Source organism: Schistocerca cancellata, chromosome 3 (genome assembly GCF_023864275.1).
Source record: "Schistocerca cancellata isolate TAMUIC-IGC-003103 chromosome 3, iqSchCanc2.1, whole genome shotgun sequence".
NCBI lineage: Eukaryota > Metazoa > Arthropoda > Insecta > Orthoptera > Acrididae > Schistocerca > Schistocerca cancellata.
The window spans coordinates 398,250,394-398,272,820 of NC_064628.1; the positions used below are offsets into that span (position 1 = coordinate 398,250,394).

At 42.4% G+C, this 22,427-nt stretch overlaps 2 protein-coding genes across 2 annotated transcripts in view; one reads left to right on the forward strand and one right to left on the reverse strand.

Moving 5' to 3' along the window:
• Window positions 1–22,427, reverse strand: part of LOC126175133 (uncharacterized) — a 338,937-nt gene that overhangs the window by 255,798 nt on the left and 60,712 nt on the right. The window lies entirely within an intron of this gene.
• Window positions 1–22,427, forward strand: part of LOC126175134 (aspartate aminotransferase, cytoplasmic-like) — a 75,199-nt gene that overhangs the window by 17,690 nt on the left and 35,082 nt on the right. The window contains exon 2 of the mRNA XM_049921689.1: window positions 15,612–15,793. Coding sequence (XP_049777646.1) covers window positions 15,612–15,793 — 182 coding nt within the window. The remainder of the gene's footprint in view (window positions 1–15,611; window positions 15,794–22,427) is intronic.

Genomic DNA, 22,427 nt, shown 5'->3' on the forward strand with positions numbered 1-22,427 from the left:
GGTCTTTTGACTGAGCAGCGATTTGCCCCATTTATTTAAATGCATACCATGTGTTGTGAAGTGCTGTCTTTCAAGATCGTCAATACTGAGGAAAAAAGCATTTGAAGTGGTCTTGCAGATCTTTTCATACATCCTGTTTGCTTTTTGGATTTCTCTGTTCACACAAGAAGATTCAGTAAGGCCATGTCTGTGTGGAATGCCTACAACAATAACTTTTTGATCCTCTGTTGTACGTAGCGCATCTTTTAGCACTCAGTTTGCTACTATTAGTTCATTCTTATATACATCGTTTTCACCGCCCAATATTACAATGCATTCACTTTGTGTCACGTGATTATTGTTTTTATAGTTTTTCAAAACTTCTTTTAGACCTGCTCCAGGTTTCACAACACTTGTCACATTGAGATCCTGCTGGAAACGAAGAATTCCTGCAATTCCTCTTCCGTGGCTGTCAGCAAGCAAAACTGTAGGCCTACTAAAGTTTTTAGGAGCCACTTTGTTTGCAATATCGAGACAGTTACGTTTTTACTGACTTATTGCGCTTTGTAAATTTCCTGTCCGCCGATTCCGATTCGTAGTTTTGGTGTGAGTTGCTTGTTTCAACATTTTTAAGTTCACAATCCATAATAAGATGTTGAAATCGATTTCTTAACGGAACTTTTAACGCACTGGAAACAAATTTAGGTCTTGCACATATCTTTGGTTCACTGTACTCTTGAAGTTGACCGAGTTCTTTATGTGATGGGTCAGATACTTTTAATAATGTCTTCCAACAACAGAGCATGTTCTCTTGTGGCTTTCAGTTCTTTCTGCAGTGATTCGAGTACTATGATTTCACGATTTGCGCGGCACATTTCACTCGCTCCCAGACGTCCGTTACACTTTGTTCCACACGTACACGAGATGTTTTCTTGATTTATTTTCGCGAAGCACTGCGAATGATACCAAATATGCAACACTGAACAAATTCTAATGCCACTTGATACGATTTTGTCGCATAACTTGCACCTTATTGACGCTAAATACTCGCAATTTATGGACCGATGTACTACCACTTCTATATGCGTCGCCATCTTAGTACAGCTAACGAATGCATAAGTGTTTAAGTGCAGACTCTGCAACTGACGCACGAAGGGCTTGCGTTGCTAAAAAAGAAGGCTAATGTATACCAGTGACTGTATGCTGGGCCCTATTTTGATTGTACATGAGGTTGGCTTCTTCCTACCCATCGGTAAGGCGGCCTGAAGATGGCGTAGTGAAACGCCAAAACCAGTCGCTAAAATAAAATTGAAAATATAAACGGCTGAAGGTGTTTTTGATTTGACATTTATAGTGAACTGCAGAAGTCCTGCAGCCATCCTGTGCAGATATGGACTTTTAACAGAGAACTACGATTGATGGTGGCTGGCCCCTGCCACTAAACTCAGTGAAACATCAGTCACAAAGTAATTTTAATTGGACTATAAATGCAGAGATATTTTCTGATGATCAGTGCCTTATGTAAACATTGATAGCGTGTTAAACACAAATAAATTTAAATGAATAGATGAAAACATCTGATATCGTTAGACTTCACCTGTAATCGTCAGACTGCGGCACGTGGCACAAATCAAGTATTCATGTGGCCCATAATTCTCGAACAAAATTTACAATATTAGCCATTCGACACTAACAGAAGAATCCAAAAAATCAACTAATGATAAGAGCTTTCTAAGAGTGTAGTTTTTCTGCTGAGTAACAAACAAAAATAACTACAAAGACACAATGTAACATTTTAAGGTGTGATTAATCTTACTTGATGATGGTGAATTTAGCCATGAGCTAAGAAAAGTTGGCTGCCTACCCCAGGGACAGATGAGTATGTAGCAAGGCCACTCCAGGGCTATAGGACATGAGAGGGGAATGTTTTCTGTTATTTGTCTTTCAGTACAGATAACTCAATGGGCACGTGTAAATTGTACTGATTGACACGATCCAGCAAGACTTGACACTCTCCGGCAGCAAATCGAGGAAACTCGGGCAGCGGCAGAGGCTCACGACAGATGGCAGACCATTGGCCAATGAGATGTGCATGGCAAGGTCAACAAGCAGTTTCTGACACGATGTTGGTATTGTTTACGTTTTGGACAACAGGCAAGAAACTACACATCCCCTTGCAGTTACCCAAATGTCAACAGCAACCTGGTGTAGGCCCGACTGGTCGCTATGAGACGATGTTCCTATCCACCAATGGTTACAAAACAGGAGTATGCAACTTGTAAAGAGACCCAATGCTTCCGCTTTTAATTATGACTGTTCCTAGGTTGAATTTACATATAACATACACAGGTGGAAATGGAAGGTGTTACACCATGAGCCCTTGACCTAGTGCTGCCAAACTGGTACTGCAGTATTTACATGCTTCTGTGGTATGTTGATTCCAATTTACTTTGGTGAACTTGTTTTCTCTACAGGGAAATCATTTCCTCTAAATAAATAAATTTGGGACTACATGGTGACTCTTAGGCATGTGTAACATCATTGGAACTTTTCAGATGGAGATAACAAAAGAGCATGCCAAGAGAGTGTTAACATGCAGCTTATTAGCTTTCAAAGTTTGAGAAAATCTGAATCAATGACATGATTGACATGGGAGCATCATACCAACACCCTGCATAGACAGTAGACTCTAGCACAATGTCTGTACAAGTGAAGAGTGATGGGGAGTTGAGCTCAGGTTGGCTGGTTAATTTGGGGGAGGGGGCCAAACAGCAAGGGCATCAGTCCTATCGAATTAGGGAAGGAAGTTGGCCATGGCCTTTCAAAGAAACCATCCCAGCATTTGCCTGAAGTGATTTAGAGAAATCACAGAAAATCTAAATCAGGATGGCTGGAAGTGGGTTTGACCCGTCATCCTCCCAAATGCGAGTCCAGTGTGCTAACCACTGTGCCATCCCGCTCAGTGATGAGCTCAGGAGAAGAAGAGTGGGCACATGTTCTTCCAGAAGGACTACACCATGACAGGATTTTCCACTTCATTGACTGGCTTTGACGAATAGATGGATGATAATATTTGAGATCAGAATGTCACAATCAGTTAGAAAGTACTAAAAGCTGTGATGAGATATCAGGCTGCCACGCACTATTTACTGTGAACACTGTACCACATACAATAGAGATTTTCATGCTGTAGAGCCAGAGGCAGCTGGGACATTGAGTGATGTTATGTGGTATTCAGCGATGAGTCTCACTTCTGTTTGTGGCCATCAGATAGATGTAATGTGTCCTTAGATGACCAGGTTCAACCTCAAAAGAAATAACAATTCTCGAGACCCATACCTCTCCAATTATTGGAGTCACAGTGTGGGGAGCTACTGGATATGACAAAAGGACTGATCTGGTAATTGTTTTAGGGAGAGACAATGCCTGCAAGTCTGTGACATGAATGGTAAACCGTGTTGTCACACCTTTAATGACCAGGATGCCAAATGGCATATTCCAGCAGTATAATGCAAGCCTTCTATAAGCAGTCTTCATTTAACAACACAGCATGTGTTTCAGGCATGGCAAGAGATACCTCACACTGACATTTGGATGCTATTTGCCCCTATACCACAACAAATACAAGAGTGCAATTGTTCTCAAGAGCGTTACACCTCATACTGATGTTGGTGATGGTCACCAGTACTATATGGAATGGAAGTTCAATAATACCATACCAATTATGTGCGGCGCCTCTTCACAAAGATTGATAAATATTGGATTAGTGTTTCACGGTGTATGACTTTCTTTTTCTTTCAGGAAAGGACAGCCACAACATTCATCATGTGTTTGTAAGGTCACAGTGAAAGTGACAAAGAAATTCTCAACAAACTGCAGTGGAAAAAGTTACAAGATAAACCTCTTGCATCATGAAAAGCTTCACTCAAAAAATTTTAAGATCTGATGCTGCAAAACAAGTCAAGAACCAGACATTTTCTCCAACACAAATCTTGCATAGTGAGCAAAATGCAAAAAATTAAATAAATTTGGAGGTCAGACAGAACATTATCATCTGTCTTCCTTCCTGCATAGCATCTACGAATGGAATAGGGAGTATTAGAAATGAAATGGTACTGGTACACTACGTACTGTCTACCACACACCTTATGTTAGCCTATGGAGTATAGATGTAGGTGTAGATTTGGTGCCCATATTTTCATAGGAAATGATGTCTCTTATGTTACCAGAAAAGACAGATCCTCAAGTGTCATATGCTGTGGGTACAATGGCAGTGATCGAGCGGTATGGGAGTAGAGTCCCTTCAATGAGGCATGAGGGTATATAAGAAAATGTTGTACTTGGATACACAACACAAACAAGATTGTTAGTACAACTTTATTAGACTGTGATATGTATGTCAATCACCATAACATACACTGAACACAATAAGATAAGGCAAATGTATGTAACCAGTAATAGCATAATAACTGGGCATGAGCATAGTGCAGCAGGGTTTGCAAAATGATTTAGATAAGATATCTGAATGGTGCGAAAAGTGGCAATTTACCCTGAATAAGGAAAAGTGTGGAGTTATTCACATGAGTACTAAAAGAAATCAGGTAAATTTTGATTACATGATAAGTCACACAAATCTGATGGCTGTAAATTCAACCACATACTTAGGGATTACAATTACAAATAATCTAAATTGCAATGCTCACATAGATAATATTGTGGGTAGAGCAAACCAAAGACTGTGATTCATTGGCAGAACACTTAGAAGGTGCAACAGCTCTACTACAGAGACTGCTTACACCACGCTTGTCCGCCCTATTCTGGAGTATTGCTGTGCGGTGTGGGATCCACATCAGGTGGGACTGACGGATGACATTGAAAAAGTACAGAGAAGGGCAGCTCATTTTGTATTATTGTGAAATGGGGAGATAATGTCACAGACATGATGCGTGAATTGGAGTGGCAATCATTAAAACAAAGGCGTTTTTCATTGTGACGGGATCTTCTCATGAAATTTCAATCACCAGTTTTCTCCTCCGATTGTCAAAACATTCTGTTGGCACCCACCTACATAGGGAGAAATGATCATCGAGATAAAATAAGAGAAATCTGGGCTCACTCAGAAAAATTTAAGTGCTTTCCCATGTGCCGTTTGAGAGTGGAACAGTAGAGAGACAGCTTGAAGGTGGTTCATTGAACCCTCTGCCAGGCACTTTATTGTGAATAGCAGAGTAATCATGTAGATGTAGATGTAGAAACGGGGACTTGACTGTGGTGGGATGTATCAGAATTTCACAGTATTGCTCTTTCACAGCGCACTCTCGCATATGACAACTTACTTCTTATGCACACGGCTTTCAAGTATGCACGCATTACTTCATTCCTCTTCCCTTGCGGAACAGTTCAAATTCACAAGATGTCCATGGTGTCTTCCTCTGTGAGGCTCTGACTGAGATGACATGCTGATATTGGGGCATATGGTCGAAGTACTTGGGGTGCGGGCAGTGTCACAGTCCACCTTATAGTGTCAACCCCAACAGTAGGGTGGATAGTGTCTGCAAAAGCTCTATGTCCATATCAGATCCAGGACCTGGTGGCGGTGCCCTCACATTTGGTGGCTGAGGCAGAGGAGATGGCTCCAGTATGAATGGTGGTTGCATTGCTAGTGGAAGTAGTACTGGAGAAGCTATGCGAGATTTGCCCACTAGTGACGGGGGACCCTTGTATGTCATGGCAGAGACCGAGCTGCATCAGGTGATCCGTCGGGCGATGCACTCTGGTGTGGTAACATCAGTGTCCCAGACAGGTTTATCCGGTCATCCACACACAGGCGCAGTTGGTCGTAATGACATGCACAGAGGCCCTCCATACGGATGTCACAAAGATGGTGGCTGCAGCATCAGGAGATGATAGCGGCAATCCATTTTGAATGACTGTCAAACCCACGTGCTCAGACAGCCACCCCATGCCAGAAATGGGACGACGGCTGCACAGGTTGGCATCCCTGACCAGGCCACAGGAGATGCAGGAGCATCCGGTGTTGATGCCTCTTGAGCAATTCAGCAGGGCTGTTGTCACCGAATGGTGTGAACCAATAGGAAGACAGAAATTGGTTGAAGGCAATTTCAGATGGGAACCAAGTCACATAATTTTTCATTTGTGTTTTGAATGTTGAAACTAATCTTTCGGCCTCATTGTTGGACTCTAGGTGGAAGGGCAGGGCAAAATGCGGCACATTCAATGGACGTTACAGAAGGAGGCAAACTCCTGCAAAACAAACTGAGGGCCGTTATTGGAGACCAACGTTGCCAGAAGTCCTTTGATGAACAAGATTTTTGACAGGGCTGCCACAGTGGCAGAGGCCAAAGTTGATGGGCAATGAAAAACATATGGGAACAGAAAGAATGCATCAATTACTATTAGCCAGTATGCATTACGGAAACGGTCAGTGAAATCGATGTGGAGATGGTCCCAGGCCTGCGAAGGTTGTAGCCATAGACACAATGTTGCCTGCAGGGCAGCCTGCTTTGATGTGCATTTAGAACATGCCATAACCAAACAAGTGATGTCACCACCCAAACCAGGTCAAAAAACATGACAATGGGCTAACGCCTTGGTGCATGATACCCCCTCAGTGATGAATATGCAGCAATTGCAGGATCTCTGAATGGAGAGCTGAGGGAACCACTATTCAAGGAGCTGAATAGGTCGTATCCAGGAACAGAACATCATCAATGACAGAGAAATGATGCCAAAACTCATAGCAGTTACAGAGAGGGTCAGAAGTCCACATGGACATGCCTCAGGCAAGCCATGTTGTATGCTATACACCAGTTTCTTTAAAATTGGGTTGATAGCACTAACTTGTGTGACTGGAGTGCTAGTGATTGGAAAACCATCGACTGTTTGTTGAACGCACTCATTGATGTGGACACAGAGTAACTCCTCCTGTTCAAAAACTATATCCAGACTGATCAGAAGATGGGAGAGCACGTCAGCATCCACATGTTTACCCTTGGGATGTAAGTGAATCTCGTAGTTGTACCGAGAGAGATTGAGCACCCAATGCTGAAGGCAATGCACTGCTTTGTCTGGCAATGATGCTGAGGAGTTAAGCAGCAAAACTAAAGGCTTATGATCCATAATGAGATGAAATTTTACACTATGCAGGAAAACATGAAACTTCTTTAATGCATAAGCAATGGTGAGGGCTTCTTTCTCTATTTGTGAATATCTAATCTGAACCAAATTAAGCGTCTTTTATGAGTACACAATAGGCTGCACAGAACCATCAGAACATTTATGAGCTAACACTGCCCCCAGCCTGTGCTGGAATGCATTTGTTGCTAAAAATATAGACCCAGCTGGTAGGTTATGCGGCAAGGTGTGGGTTGTAACATATACTTCAGTTTGGAAAATGCAATTTCACATGCCTGCAACCAGTGGAAAGATGTCCCCTTAGGCAGCAAGGCATGTAACAGTTGTGCAACTTACACTGCCCCTGGCAAAAATTGATGATATGTAATTTTACCCAAAAAAAACCTGGAGTTCCTTGACCGACATAGGATGCAGAAGAGACACAATGGCACAGACATTCTGATGAAGGGGTTTGATACTAGCGCTACAGACATCAAATCCAAGATGAACCAAAGAAGGCTGCAAGAAGCAGCACTTCTCCAAATTGCATCTTAACCCAGTGGCCTGTAACACCGAAAGAGCGTACATATGCTGTAGAGATGTTCAGCAGTGGAGGAGCCGAAGACCACAATACCATCAAGATAGTTGGCACATCCAGGTACAGACTTCTTCAGCTGTTCAAGATATCGTTGAAAAGTCGGTGGGGGCTGGTCATGCCAAATGATAACCACAAGTACTGATACAAGCCAAAAGGTGTATTAATGACCAACAGCCGTTGAGAGTCAGTATCAATGGTAAACTGAAAATATGCATTGGAGAGGTCGATCTTGGAACAATACTGACCACTAGTGAGCTTAGCAAAAGTTCATAAGGGCACAGCAAGGGATATGTGTCAATAATAGACTGAGCATTGACAGAAACTTTGAAATTGCCGCGAAGGCATAACCATCCTGCCAGCTTCTTGACAATGACTAGGCGGGGAGGGGCAGGGGGAGGGGTAGCCCATTCACTGGATGCAATTGGTTGGACAACCCTGGAGGCCATGAGGCAGTTGAGCTCTGCGTTGACTTGGTCATGGAGCGCCAACGGCACTGGGCGAGTCCAAAAGAAATGGGGTCTGGCCAAAGGCTTCATGGTGATGTGGCCTTTGAAATTATTAGCACAACCCAAACCAATGGAAAATTCAGAGCATAAAGAATTGAGCTGTGTGTAAGGCACTTGATTAGGGATGAGATTAACTTCATCAGAAATAGTAAACCCGAAAAGGCTAAAGGTGTCTAAAGCATACAAATTTTAAGTGCATGTGGCAGATGAACCACAGATTTGTTTGTGACTGGGGCCAAGAAACTACCTAATATCAGAATGTTTTGTTTATTTTAAGTGACTAATGTACATGACACTGGCACTAAAGGGGGAGAACCCAATTCCACGTACATTAGCAAGTTGAGTAATGACACAGCAGCACCAGTGATGAATTGTATGTGCAAAACCTTCTGATAAACCTTCACATCAATAAAAAGCTTATTCAGCGCAATGGAGGCTGACTGCTGATACACAACTGACATCCATGGTCAGCATCTACAAGAGGCTGTTGGAATTTTGCATTACAAACAGGAGCAATTTGGCCCATTTTGTCGTACTTGCAGCAAATGGCCCACCTCTGGGGACAATCCGGCCTATCATGAGTGGCAAAACATGACGGGCAAGAGGGAAGTGAGGAGTGCTTGTGGTGTTGTTCATTACCAAGCTTGCTGTGCTGCCACTGTGGCCATGGCTGCCATAATGAGGTGGGCCGGCCACCATGATGTTTTGCTTGCATGTGAACCACTGCCACCATATTGTTCCCCTGTGAACCATCCAACAAATGGGGAGGTGGATGGGGTTGAGCTTCTGCAGCCTCACATGATGATTCAATTTTAGTACCTGCAGCCCTCAAAACCTCAAACGATTGTACAATAGTCAGAACATCATAGAGGGAGGGGTTTTCACACTGAAGGGCCTACTCACGAACCTCACGGTTGGGGGCCAACCAAATGATTGCAACATGAACTATTTGGTTGGAATATGACTCCTTATGCACATCGGTGACAAACTAACAACTATGACCAAAACCATGAAGCCCAGCTACCCAAGTCTTATGGGAATGTTCTGGTTTCTTGTAACACACAGAACTCAACTCGAGGGGCAATGATGCGTGTCCGTTTACAGTAATATTTTGAAAGGTCACACATGTTATCAAAAAAGAGTGAAGATGGATCCTGTAGGAGGGGGGGGGGCTTGGCAATGGAGTTGATACATGGGAGGTGATAACCAAGGCAAAAAGAAAGCATGGCATAAGCTAACTTCGGTCAATCCAAACACATGAAAATGCTGGTGCAACTGTTTTTCATAGGCTTTCCATTCTTTGATGGACTCAATGTAAGCTGGAAATAGCAGGAGATAAGCGACCAGTGTAGCAACAGGTAAAACAGGATGTGCGGCAGGTGATGTAGATTGAAATGGACCAGAAAAGGCCAAAACAGAGGCAAGCATTTGCAGTACCTGGATTTGGTTGTGTTGTGCTGTGGCGAACACCCCCTGCTGTTGACTGAGATGCTGCAATAAGAATCCCTTGCTGATCAACCAGATGGTGTAAAAACTCATCAGTGTCACCATCAGACATCATAACTCAATGGGGGCCAACCAGAGACTGAAAACTATGTGGAGGACAATCTCTCACTCATTGTCACTTGTGTTGTACTTGGACACAAAACACAACCAAGAATGTTAGTACAACTTTATTAGACTGTGGTATGTACACCAATCAGCATAACATACACTGAACACAATAAGATAAGGCAAATGTATGTAAGCAGTAATAACATGATAAACAAGTGCGCAGATAGCATGGCAGGGTTTAAATAGGCCTTCACCCATGGCAGGTTCTGTTAAAAGTTCACAGTATTGATCTTTCATGACACACTACTAACACACTGCTAGCAGTGACACACACTGCTAATGTGCATGGTTTTCAAGTGCACGTGCATTAAATCAAAAGATTTTCCCCCTCCACGCTATATGTGGCACTAGTGTCAACTTTATTCATCCTGCTCTGTCAAGCAGTTTTATTCACTCACTACTTAGTTTATTGCCATTTGTTGTACAAGTCTTGCAGCAGAACCACATTACTTTACTAGAACATCTGATGTTTACAACAAATCTATGTTAGCACACTGTAACTAACAATTATACAGGGTATTACAAAAAGGTACGGCCAAACTTTCAGGAAACATTCCTCACACACAAGGAAAGAAAATATGTTATGTGGACATGTGTCCAGAAATGCTTACTTTCCATGTTAGAGCTAATTTTGTTACTTCTCTTCAAATCACATTAATCATGGAATGGAAACACACAGCAACAGAACGTACCAGCATGACTTCAAACACTTTGTTACAGGATATCTTCAAAATGTCCTCCGTTCGCGAGGATACATGCATCCACCCTCCGTCGCATGGAATCCCTGATGCGCTGATGCAGCCCTGGAGAATGGCGTATTGTATCACAGCCGTCCACAATACGAGCACGAAGAGTCTCTACATTTGGTACCGGGGTTGCATAGACAAAAGCTTTCAAGTATCAGAAAAGCTACTGCTTTTCCTGATACAAGGATGCTGATATTCAGCTATAAATGAAAGTCAAGAGGGTTGAGGTCAGGAGAGCGTTGGGGCCATGGAATTGGTCCACCTCTACCAATCCATCGGTCACCGAATCTGTTGTTGAGAAGCGTACGAACACTTCGACTGAAATGTGCAGGAGCTCCATCGTGCATGAGCCACATGTTGTGTCGTACTTGTAAAGGCACATGTTCTAGCAGCACAGGTAAAGTATCCCATATGAAATCATGATAACATGCTCCATTGAGCGTAGGTGGAAGAAACTAAAATGAGCTCTAACATGGAAATTAAGCATTTCCGGACACATGTATTTTCTTTATTTGTGTGTGAGGAATGTTTCCTGAAAGTTTGACCATACCTTTTTGCAACACCCTGTATAGGAAGGTACATCCTTTTAAAAGTTTACGATTATTTTGTAAGCTACTGCTTTTCCTGATACAAAGATGCTGATGATATTAGTAGGAAATTAGTCTGCATAATCTTTTAAATACAGTTTGTAATGGGTAATTGGGTTCTATTTAATGTTGTAGTGGTGTGTACATGTTATTGTAAAATGTATAAAAATGTAGCAGCAAGAAATAAATAATCTCTGACAATTCTTATTTATGTGCTGCTGATCCCAACTATAATGAGTTTCAATAGTTCTTTATTTGACATTAAAATGTATGCACCAAATAATTAATGTATCATACCACAACCTCTATCCATAACAACACTGGTGTCGTACATATTCTTATTTAAAGTCACTGATAAATTAGTCTGTGAAAAATTAATCTTACGCACCAGCCATAATATTATTTCATTTATGTAAAGTCTAAGATTGTTCTACTGAATGTTATTTTCATTTTTACAATAGAAAAATAATAAATTCCTGTGGGTTCTTGTCCTTGGAGTTCAAATATTGTAATGTATTGGAACATATAGAAATTATAGATAAGTAAGTACCCATTATGTGTTGTGTCCTTTGCAAAGACATCCATATGACCATTTTGTTTGATGCCTTAGTGTGATGGAACTCTGGAGAAAGCTTGCCCAGGTTCCACACTGCTGCAGCTCAACTAGCTTCTCCATAATGATAATAAGATCCGTGGTGTTGTCCCTGCCTGTTGCTGGGGCACTGAAAGCCAATTCTACTCTTAATGAGATCAAAATGATTATGATATTGTGTATCCCATCTTGATGGCGGTAGAGGTTGCACGATGGTTGCTGCCTCTATGGTAAACACTACCGTGTTCTGCGACATGGAGTATTGCCATTCTGCTTAGAGGTCAGGACAGAAGATGGATTACCCACATTTTCTTGATCAGCTATTTATTGACTTGTAACTGATACATCTGGTCAATGTATGTACACAGAGCAAATCCCCCTTTTATCTATTTTTTGAATAATAAAGGTTCACTCACGTTTGTAGCAAAACAGACAAGTGAAAGATCCTAAACTAACATGCACATTGTATCCTATATGTATAAGAATTGATATTTAATGGCTGCTTTGAAATGATAAAAGTTGCTCATAGTGAACACAGTATATCATTTCATACAGAACAAGTTTAAGGGGCCCCATCAATGTCTCTCAGCTCGACATCACTCATCCTGCTTAGCCACATGTCAGTTTCTTTCATCGATTTCACATTAAGAATAATTCAAATGAGTGTTTAAGACTACTTCTAATATACAACCTTCACACAAGGTCACCTATAAATAGAAAAATCTCCTACCCACTACTACTGGGCCACTACTCTGTCTTTAAACTGTTCATAGCTCATGAGTCTTCTCAATGAGCTTTACAAAATGATTTTCCACTCATATTCAATCACATCATGACTTAAATGGTCCTCGTTATCACTTTTAAGAAATTTATACTTCAAAACTAACTGTCCGCCTGCACTTTCGGGCTGCAACCTCACCGTCACCCTTGATGACTAGCCCCTGACTGACTCATTCCAGTGTCTCAGACTCACGCACAGTCTACCTGAGATTTCCTGACTGTTACTGAAAAACAAAAATAACTTACAGAACATAAATGATATTGCAGCCACTGGCATATTTAGTAATAGTATTGATAATGGTGCTCTTACAATGGTTATCTTTAAAGAACATTTTCATTCTCACTGCTGGTTTCCAAAAGGGTGCCTGCCTCAGTTTCCTGCTCCTTACTGGGCAGTATGATTCATCTGTTTTGAATGAAACATTTCACTACCTGCTCTGGCTACACTGTGGATACAGAGGTGTGCACACATTTACTGCTTGGCAATCTTTGTCAAACGATTTTAAAGAGACTATTTGGGAAAAACTGTTATTCTCTCGCATCTAATAGCCCTATTCACCAGCTTCATGATGAACTGCCAATTAGCTTGTCAGTGGTCATACTTATTGTGAAATTTCAGCAATAAGGATGGCACTGCATGAAATTCAAATTGTTTGCAATGAAAACTATGGGTTGCTATGAGTTTGTATTTGGTGCATGTTACATCAGGCATTGCTGCATATGAAATGTAGCACAACACGTTCAATTTTTTTAAAACTTGAGGCAGGATCTATATCTATTTTTATGGCACAGCTAACTGTAGAGAGAAAGTGAAATATTCATATCTCTCATAACTCATAAACTGTTTGATATACTGAAACAAATTTTTTGCAAATAGTAACATACACAGCAGGGAGCAGTTTGCCAAGTAGTTAACAGACAAAAGTCACCTACTGCAATATATGGGCAACATCATATTTTTCAATTAAATTTTGTAATTATTTTAAGAGTCATTGGTAACTGGTGAAGTGAGAATTAGTATGGGTTTGTAAAAAAGTAAGTTAAAGACTCAAATATCTGTTATACTGAGCTTCAGCTTTTCATATGTTATGGACCTGACATGTCCGTCCTCAGTTGTTTGTTTAATAATAGACTGTTTCAGGAATCTGCCATAACTGCAGCAGCATTAGCATTTTAGTGAGATGAAATTGTGCAAATACCATTGTATTTGGCAACAGAAGCTAATTTTAACATGGCAACAACAGAAAGGAAGAAAGGCTTGCAAGTAAGACGAAAGTAAATCTATCCTGTTGCAGTTTCAGCATAATCCTGTAACTCTTGTCCAGTTATTGATTTTACTGGCATAATCTGTTAATATGATCAAATGTAGACTCGCAAGCTGTAGTTTAGAAGTTCTGTGAGAAAGGCATTTGCGTGAAGGCTTCAGCTGTAGAACTACACCTCTCCTACCATTCTGTCCCCTCCACAAGGGAGCCCCCACCCCTACCATATCCCACCTCTTCTGCAACAGCTGCACAACTAGGGGCCATGTGATTTTGTAAGCACTCCATATGGGGTTGCTATTCAGCAGCATGCTTTTTGTTTTTTCAAACAAACGGTAAAACTGGAATGAGATATTCACTGTGCAGTGGAGTGTGCACTGATATGAAACTTCCTGGCAGATTAAAACTGTAGAGCACTTGCCTGTGAAAGACAAAGGTCCCGAGTTCGAGTCTTGCTCAGGCACACAGTTTCAATCTGCCAGGAAGTTTCAAACAGTAAAACTGGTCTACTGAAGCTTAAGTTAATGGGGGCTTCCTATTTCTACATCACCATAATGTTCATGATGACACAATGGTATTACCATGTATGGCAGCTATATGACTGTCTCAATATAATCACTGACAAAAAAAAAAAAAATACAAGCCTTTCCCATCCCTGGGACACTATCGCCCTACTGAGTATGTGATGTGTCCGTGATGAACCTTCGCAGATGACTCGGTCAGTAAAGGCTGCTCTACAGCACTTATGAAAAGTGTGATATGGAATCTTAAGCCCAGGTAAAAATGTCTTCTCACCCATTACTGTTGATGGTGTTCATCTTATAACCTCTTTTGAAGGCACTATCCATTCCTTTAACCTGCTCTTCCAATACTTTACTGCCCTCTGACAGAATTACAATTACACTGATAAACCTGAAAGTTTCTCTAAGTCTACAAATGCCTTTCTTTAAGCTTTCTCCTAAAATGCATCTTAGGGTCAGTATTACTTACTGTGTTCCTATGTTTCTCTGAAACCTAAACTGATCTTCCTCAAGGCTGGCTTCTACCAGTTTTCCACTATTCTGTGAATAATTCTTGGCAGTATTTCACATTAATGATTTATTAAACTCATAGTTCAGTAATATACCAATATATATACGTGTCAGCACCTGCCTTCATTGTAACTGGAATTACTACATTATTCTTTAAATGTGAGGGTGTTTTGCCTTCCTCATATATCTTCCACACAAGACTGTTAAAGTATCCAAAATAAATTCATACTGCTGTAAAAATATGCAAAATAAATCAGCATATTATCAAATAAACACAATGCTGAAAAAACATTCCAAACCAAGTTTCTTGATTAATTTATCTGTGTTGTAGTTTGTTATATGGCTGATATGCTAGATTTTTATGCAAAGTCTTTCATGTAGTGTATCATTAATATCTCACGAACATACAAAACAAATCTGTCATATAATATCTGTGCATATTCACTACTGTTAAGTGTGCAAACATAACAGATCCAAAATACACACTAAAATATACAATGTAGAGACCACTGCTGAAAAAAAAAAGAAAAAAAATAGAAATAAACTGAAAGGATATTTCGTGTTCTATCATAAGTGTGCACTTACATTATATTCCTTGAATATACGAAAACTTTGTGGGGTGTGGTATGTACAGTCTTACTTTCTCAATCTTCACTGTGGATACTGCTACATATGGTGTTAAATGATATTCCAATACGAAGACATGTAAATAGATACATGCAAATAAGACCAAGTTATATACTCCACTATTTCCAAATATAACAGAATTTATTAATGTTTAGCTTACAGGACCAATGAAGGCAAGCCATGGGTGTTACCAGTGGTAAAAAGAACTGAACAAAAAGTTGTGACCGACGAAAACCTGAACCATGAATATCTGATGATTCTTGGGATGGATTCACTCAGCTCTGCTGCCACTAAACTCCTGCTGGGAGAAAAGTCAAGGGCTATTCTTGAAAATCGGGTATGGCAATATTATGTACATTAAAATTTTATATTTGTAGTGTGAAACATGTAATATTACATTAGACAATGGAAAATACAGAATGGAATGTAACAAAATAATCAAAAGATAAAAAAATATACTCACCAAGTGACACCAGAATACACTCATAAAATACTGTTGTAATTGGCAAGCTTTCAGAGCCAGTGGCTCCTTCTTCAGGAAGGGTGAAGGAAAAGGACTGGAGAGGTCTGGGAAAAAGGGTATGATATGGTCCTACTCAAGTCTGGATTTATCGTTAAGTTTGAGTGGGAGGGCTAGGCTAAGTTACAGGGGATTGAGCAATGCAGGCTCCGACAGAGATAGCAAGTGACGCGCCTCAGAATAGGCAACTCTCTCAACCCAAATACACGCCCAAGGTACAGGGTACAGGATCATGGTTGGGTGTGGAACAACGGAAACCAATGTCAGCCCTGCAATGATCATAAATACAAACATTTGTTGTCTTCCCAAACCTTCCGTCAGAAGAATGTATACAAAAGGATATACCAAAATAAATATTTAAACAGTATGTATGTACATAAAACTAGAAAAATGTAATCAACCAAGCAACAAGCCCAGAATACTACAGCTGATGGCCATAAGCTACCAGGTAAACCTTAAGGAGTCATTCCAATCCCAGGAGCGGAAAGACTTACCTTATGGGGAAAAAAGGACAGGTATACACTCGCACACACACACATATCCATCTGCACATACACAGATACAAGCACACATTTGTAAAGGCAAAGAGTTTGGGCAGAGATGTCAGTCGAGGTGGAAGTACAGAGGCAAAGATGTTGTTGAAAGACAGGTGAGGTATGAACGGCGGCAAATTGAAATTAGAAATTAGCAGAGATTGAGGCCTGGTGGATAACGAGAAGAGAGGATATACTGAAGGGCAAGTTCCCATCTCTGGAGTTCTGACAGGTTGGTGTTAGTGGGAAGTATCCAGATAACCCGGACGGTGTAACACTGTGCCAAGATGTGCTGGCCGTGCACCAAGGCATGTTTAGCCACAGGGTGATCCTCATTACCAACAAACACTGTCTGCCTGTGTCCATTCATGCGAATGGACAGTTTGTTGCTGGTCATTCCCACATAGAAAGCTTCACAGTGTAGGCAGGTCAGTTGGTAAATCACGTGGGTGCTTTCACACGTGGCTCTGCCTTTGATCGTGTACACCTTCCGGGTTACAGGACTGGAGTAGGTGGTGGTGGGAGGGTGCATGGGACAGGTTTTACACCGGGGGCGGTTACAAGGGTAGGAGCCAGAGGGTAGGGAAGGTGGTTTGGGGATTTCATAGGGATGAACCAAGAGGTTACGAAGGTTAGGTGGACGGCGGAAAGACACTCTTGGTGGAGTGGGGAGGATTTCATGAAGGATGGATCTCATTTCAGGGCAGGATTTGAGGAAGTCGTATCCCTGCTGGAGAGCCACATTCAGAGTCTGATCCAGTCCCAGAAAGTATCCTGTCACAAGTGGGGCACTTTTGGGGTTCTTCTGTGGGAGGTTCTGGGTTTGAGGAGATGAGGAAGTGGCTCTGGTTATTTGCTTCTGTACCAGGTTGGATGGGTAGTTGCGGGATGCGAAAGCTGTTTTCAGGTTGTTGGTGTAATGGTTCAGGGATTCTGGACTGGAGCAGATTCATTTGCCACAAAGACCTAGGCTGTAGGGAAGGGACCGTTTGATGTGGAATGGGTGGCAGCTATCATAATGGAGGTACTGTTGCTTGTTGGTGGGTTTGATGTGGACGGACGTGTGAAGCTGCCCATTGGACAGGTGGAGGTCAACGTCAAGGAAAGTGGCATGGGATTTGGAGTAGGACCAGGTGAATCTGATGGAACCAAAGGAGTTGAGGTTGGAGAGGAAATTCTGGAGTTCTTCTTCACTGTGAGTCCAGATCATGAAAATGTCATCAATAAATAAATAAATGCCTTTGAATATGTCTGCTTGTGTCTGTATATGTGTGGATGGATATGTGTGTGTGTGCGAGCGTATACCCGTCCTTTTTTCCCCCTAAGGTATGTCTTTCTGCTCCTGGGATTGGAATGACTCCTTACCCTCTCCCTTAAAACCCACATCCTTTCGTCTTTCCCTCTCCTTCCCTCTTTCCTGACGAAGCAACCGTTGGTTGCGAAAGCTAGAATTTTGTGTGTATGTTTGTGTTTGTTTGTGTGTGTATTGACGTGCCAGCACTTTCGTTTGGTAAGTCAAACCATCTTTGTTTTTAGATATATTTTTTCCCACGTGGAATGTTTCCTTCTATTATATATATATATATATATATATATATATATATATATATATATATATATATATATAAAATAGAAGGAAATATATATATATATATATATATATATATATATATATATATATAAAAAGAAAGATGATGAGACTTACCAAACAAAAGCGCTGGCAGGTCGATAGACACACAAACAAACACAAACATACACACAAAATTCTAGCTTTCGCAACCAACGGTTGCCTCGTCAGGAAAGAGGGAAGGAGAAGGAAAGACAAAAGGATATGGGTTTTAAGGGAGAGGGTAAGGAGTCATTCCAATCCCGGGAGCGAAAAAGACTTACCTTAAGGGGAAAAAAAGGTCAGGTATACACTCGCACACACACACATATCCATCCGCATATACACAGACACAAGCAGACATTTGTAAAGGCAAAGAGTTTGGGCAGAGATGTCAGTCGGGACGGAAGTACAGAGGCAAAGATGATGTTGAAAGACAGGCGAGGTATGAGCGGCGGCAGATTGAAATTAGAAATTAGCGGAGATTGAGGCCTGGCGGATAGCGAGAAGAGAGCATATGCTGAAGGGCAAGTTCCCATCTCCGGAGTTCTGACAGGTTGGTGTTAGTGGGAAGTATCCAGATAACCCGGACGGTGTAACACTGTGCCAAGATGTGCTGGCCGTGCACCAAGGCATGTTTAGCCACAGGGTGATCCTCATTACCAACAAACACTGTCTGCCTGTGTCCATTCATGCGAATGGACAGTTTGTTGCTGGTCATTCCCACATAGAATGCTTCACAGTGTAGGCAGGTCAGTTGGTAAATCACGTGGGTGCTTTCACACGTGGCTCTGCCTTTGATCGTGTACACCTTCCGGGTTACAGGACCGGAATAGGTGGTGGTGGGAGGGTGCATGGGACAGGTTTTACACCGGGGGCGGTTACAGGGGTAGGAGCCAGAGGGTAGGGAAGGTGGTTTGGGGATTTCATAGGGATGAACTAAGAGGTTACGAAGGTTAGGTGGACGGCGGAAAGACACTCTTGGTGGAGTGGGGAGGATTTCATGAAGGATGGATCTCATTTCAGGGCAGGATTTGAGGAAGTCGTATCCCTGCTGGAGAGCCACATTCAGAATCTGATCCAGTCCCGGAAAGTATCCTGTCACAAGTGGGGCACTTTTGGGGTTCTTTTGTGGAAGGTTCCGGGTTTGAGGAGATGAGGAAGTGGCTCTGGTTATTTGCTTCTGTACCAGGTCGGGAGGGTAGTTACGGGATGCAAAAGCTGTTTTCAGCATCCCGTAACTACCCTCCCGACCTGGTACAGAAGCAATTAACCAGAGCCACTTCCTCATCTCCTCAAACCCGGAACCTTCCACAGAAGAACCCCAAAAGTGCCCCACTTGTGACAGGATACTTTCCGGGACTGGATCAGATTCTGAATGTGGCTCTCCAGCAGGGATACGACTTCCTCAAATCCTGCCCTGAAATGAGATCCATCCTTCATGAAATCCTCCCCACTCCACCAAGAGTGTCTTTCCGCCGTCCACCTAACCTTCGTAACCTCTTAGTTCATCCCTATGAAATCCCCAAACCACCTTCCCTACCCTCTGGCTCCTACCCCTGTAACCGCCCCCGGTGTAAAACCTGTCCCATGCACCCTCCCACCACCACCTATTCCGGTCCTGTAACCCGGAAGGTGTACACGATCAAAGGCAGAGCCACGTGTGAAAGCACCCACGTGATTTACCAACTGACCTGCCTACACTGTGAAGCATTCTATGTGGGAATGACCAGCAACAAACTGTCCATTTGCATGAATGGACACAGGCAGACAGTGTTTGTTGGTAATGAGGATCACCCTGTGGCTAAACATGCCTTGGTGCACGGCCAGCACATCTTGGCACAGTGTTACACCGTCCGGGTTATCTGGATACTTCCCACTAACACCAACCTGTCAGAACTCCGGAGATGGGAACTTGCCCTTCAGCATATGCTCTCTTCTCGCTATCCGCCAGGCCTCAATCTCCGCTAATTTCTAATTTCAATCTGCCGCCGCTCATACCTCGCCTGTCTTTCAACATCATCTTTGCCTCTGTACTTCCGTCCCGACTGACATCTCTGCCCAAACTCTTTGCCTTTACAAATGTCTGCTTGTGTCTGTGTATATGCAGATGGATATGTGTGTGTGTGCGAGTGTATACCTGTCCTTTTTTTCCCCCTAAGGTAAGTCTTTTTCGCTCCCGGGATTGGAATGACTCCTTACCCTCTCCCTTAAAACCCATATCCTTTTATCTTTCCTTCTCCTTCCCTCTTTCCTGACGAGGCAACCGTTGGTTGCGAAAGCTAGAATTTTGTGTGTATGTTTGTGTTTGTTTGTGTGTCTATCGACCTGCCAGCGCTTTTGTTTGGTAAGTCTCATCATCTTTCTTTATATATATATCAACGGTGCTCTGTTGAAAGGTGGTAATAATCACAGAGCAACGACATATTTGGTTATAACAGTAATTTCAACTGTATGCTCATTGAACACTCAATGTTGCTCTGTCAAAAGGCTCCTCTTTAGTGCGGGGGTGGGGGTGGGGGGTGGAGGTACAATGTATAAGGAAAGAGCAATCTTACCACAAGAAGCCAGGAACTCGATAATACAAACTGCAGAACATCATGTCTCCAGGCACATCGCCTCACTGCCCTTCTGGATGAGTTGCAACACAAACCGCGATGAGGCATGGCTTCCTACCTCAAAACACTTCACATACGATACAATCCCACTCGTGAAACTCAGCCGTCCACATGGGCCACCTACCACAAAACACCCATACGCTAGTATGTTCTCTCTCTCTGAAAGCCACCAGTGACCACCCGCTATGCATCATGACCCCCTCTAGCTATGCACCAGAGGAAAGAGAGCATGGCTCAGAGGAGATTTCAGGAAAGTCACCCAGAACTGCATGTCAGGGCAGACTTACTGTACATGAGTCTTTCCTTCTCATCCCATAACGGTAAGTCTCCCCTGACACGCGGTTCTGGGCGACTTTTCCAAAATCTACCTTTTTTCCTAGACCTCTCCAGTTCTTTTCTTTCACCCTTCTTCCTTCCCTTTCAACCCTTCTGCCTGAAGAAGAAGCAACTGACTCAAAACGCTTGCTGATTACAACAGTCTTTTATATCTGTGTTTTGCCGCTGCTTGGTGAGTAGATTTTTTATACATCCAATTAAATAATTTTGTCAATAATTGATTGTTTTCGTTGCAATATAATGAAAAAGATAGACTGCTACTCACCATATAGTGGAGATGCCGAGTCGCAGAAAGGCGCAATAAAAAGACTGTCACACCATTAGCTGGAGCCAGCCAGCTGCCGGAGACTGTGGTCATTTGTGTGTGAGTTGCATTTGCATGACTGTGTGCATGTGTGTATGTTGTCTAATTCCAACAAAGTCCTTGTTGGCCAAGAGCTAATTGTGTGACAGTCTTTTTATTGTGCCTTTCTGCAGCTCAGCTATATGGTGAGTAGCAACTACCCTTTTGATTACATTGTTAATATTATATTAGACTGGTTGAAATGTATTTTTAGTGGATGTTCTTCTAAGTATTTAAATAAATTTAATGTTATTACTTAGTACCCACAACAGGGAGGTGGAGAGGGGGGAAGGTAGATAGGGTGGGAGGAACAGGGAGTGATAAAGGAGAAGTATCAGGAAAGGAAAGACAGGTGGACGTCATGGCAGACGGGGTGCAAACTGTTGCATTGAGGGTATTGGGACAGTAGGTTACCATAGGTTGAGGCCAGGAGAATTTTGGGAGTGGAGAACATGTTGTAAGGATAATTCCCATCTGCACAGTTCAGAAAAGGTAGTGGAAGATGGGAGGATCCATATGGCTTGCATATTGAAGCAGCTATTGAACTAAAGTGTGTTATGCTCACCTGCATGTTGTGCCACCGTTTGGTCTACACTTTGCTCTTGGCCACAGTTTGGCAGTGGCCATTCATCCTGGTGAACATCTGGTTAGCAGTCACAACAATACAAAAATCTGTGCAACTGCACCAGAACTGGCATGTGACCTGGATGCTTTCACAAGTGGTCTGGCCTCTGATGGGGTTGGATAAACCTGTGACAGGACTGATTTAGGAAGGGCTGGCTGGCTGGATTGGACAGGTCTTGCACCTTGGTCTTCCACAGGGACATTTTCCCTGTGGCAAGGAATTGGGATTGGGAGTGGGATGGACCACGATGCTGTGGAAGTCAGGTGATCGAAAGAACACCACTTTAGGAGAGGTGGGAAGGATCTTGGGTAGGATGTCTCTCATTTCAGGGCTTGATAATAGACAACCAAAGCCCTGGTGAATGATGTGGTTCAGTCATTCCAGTCCAGG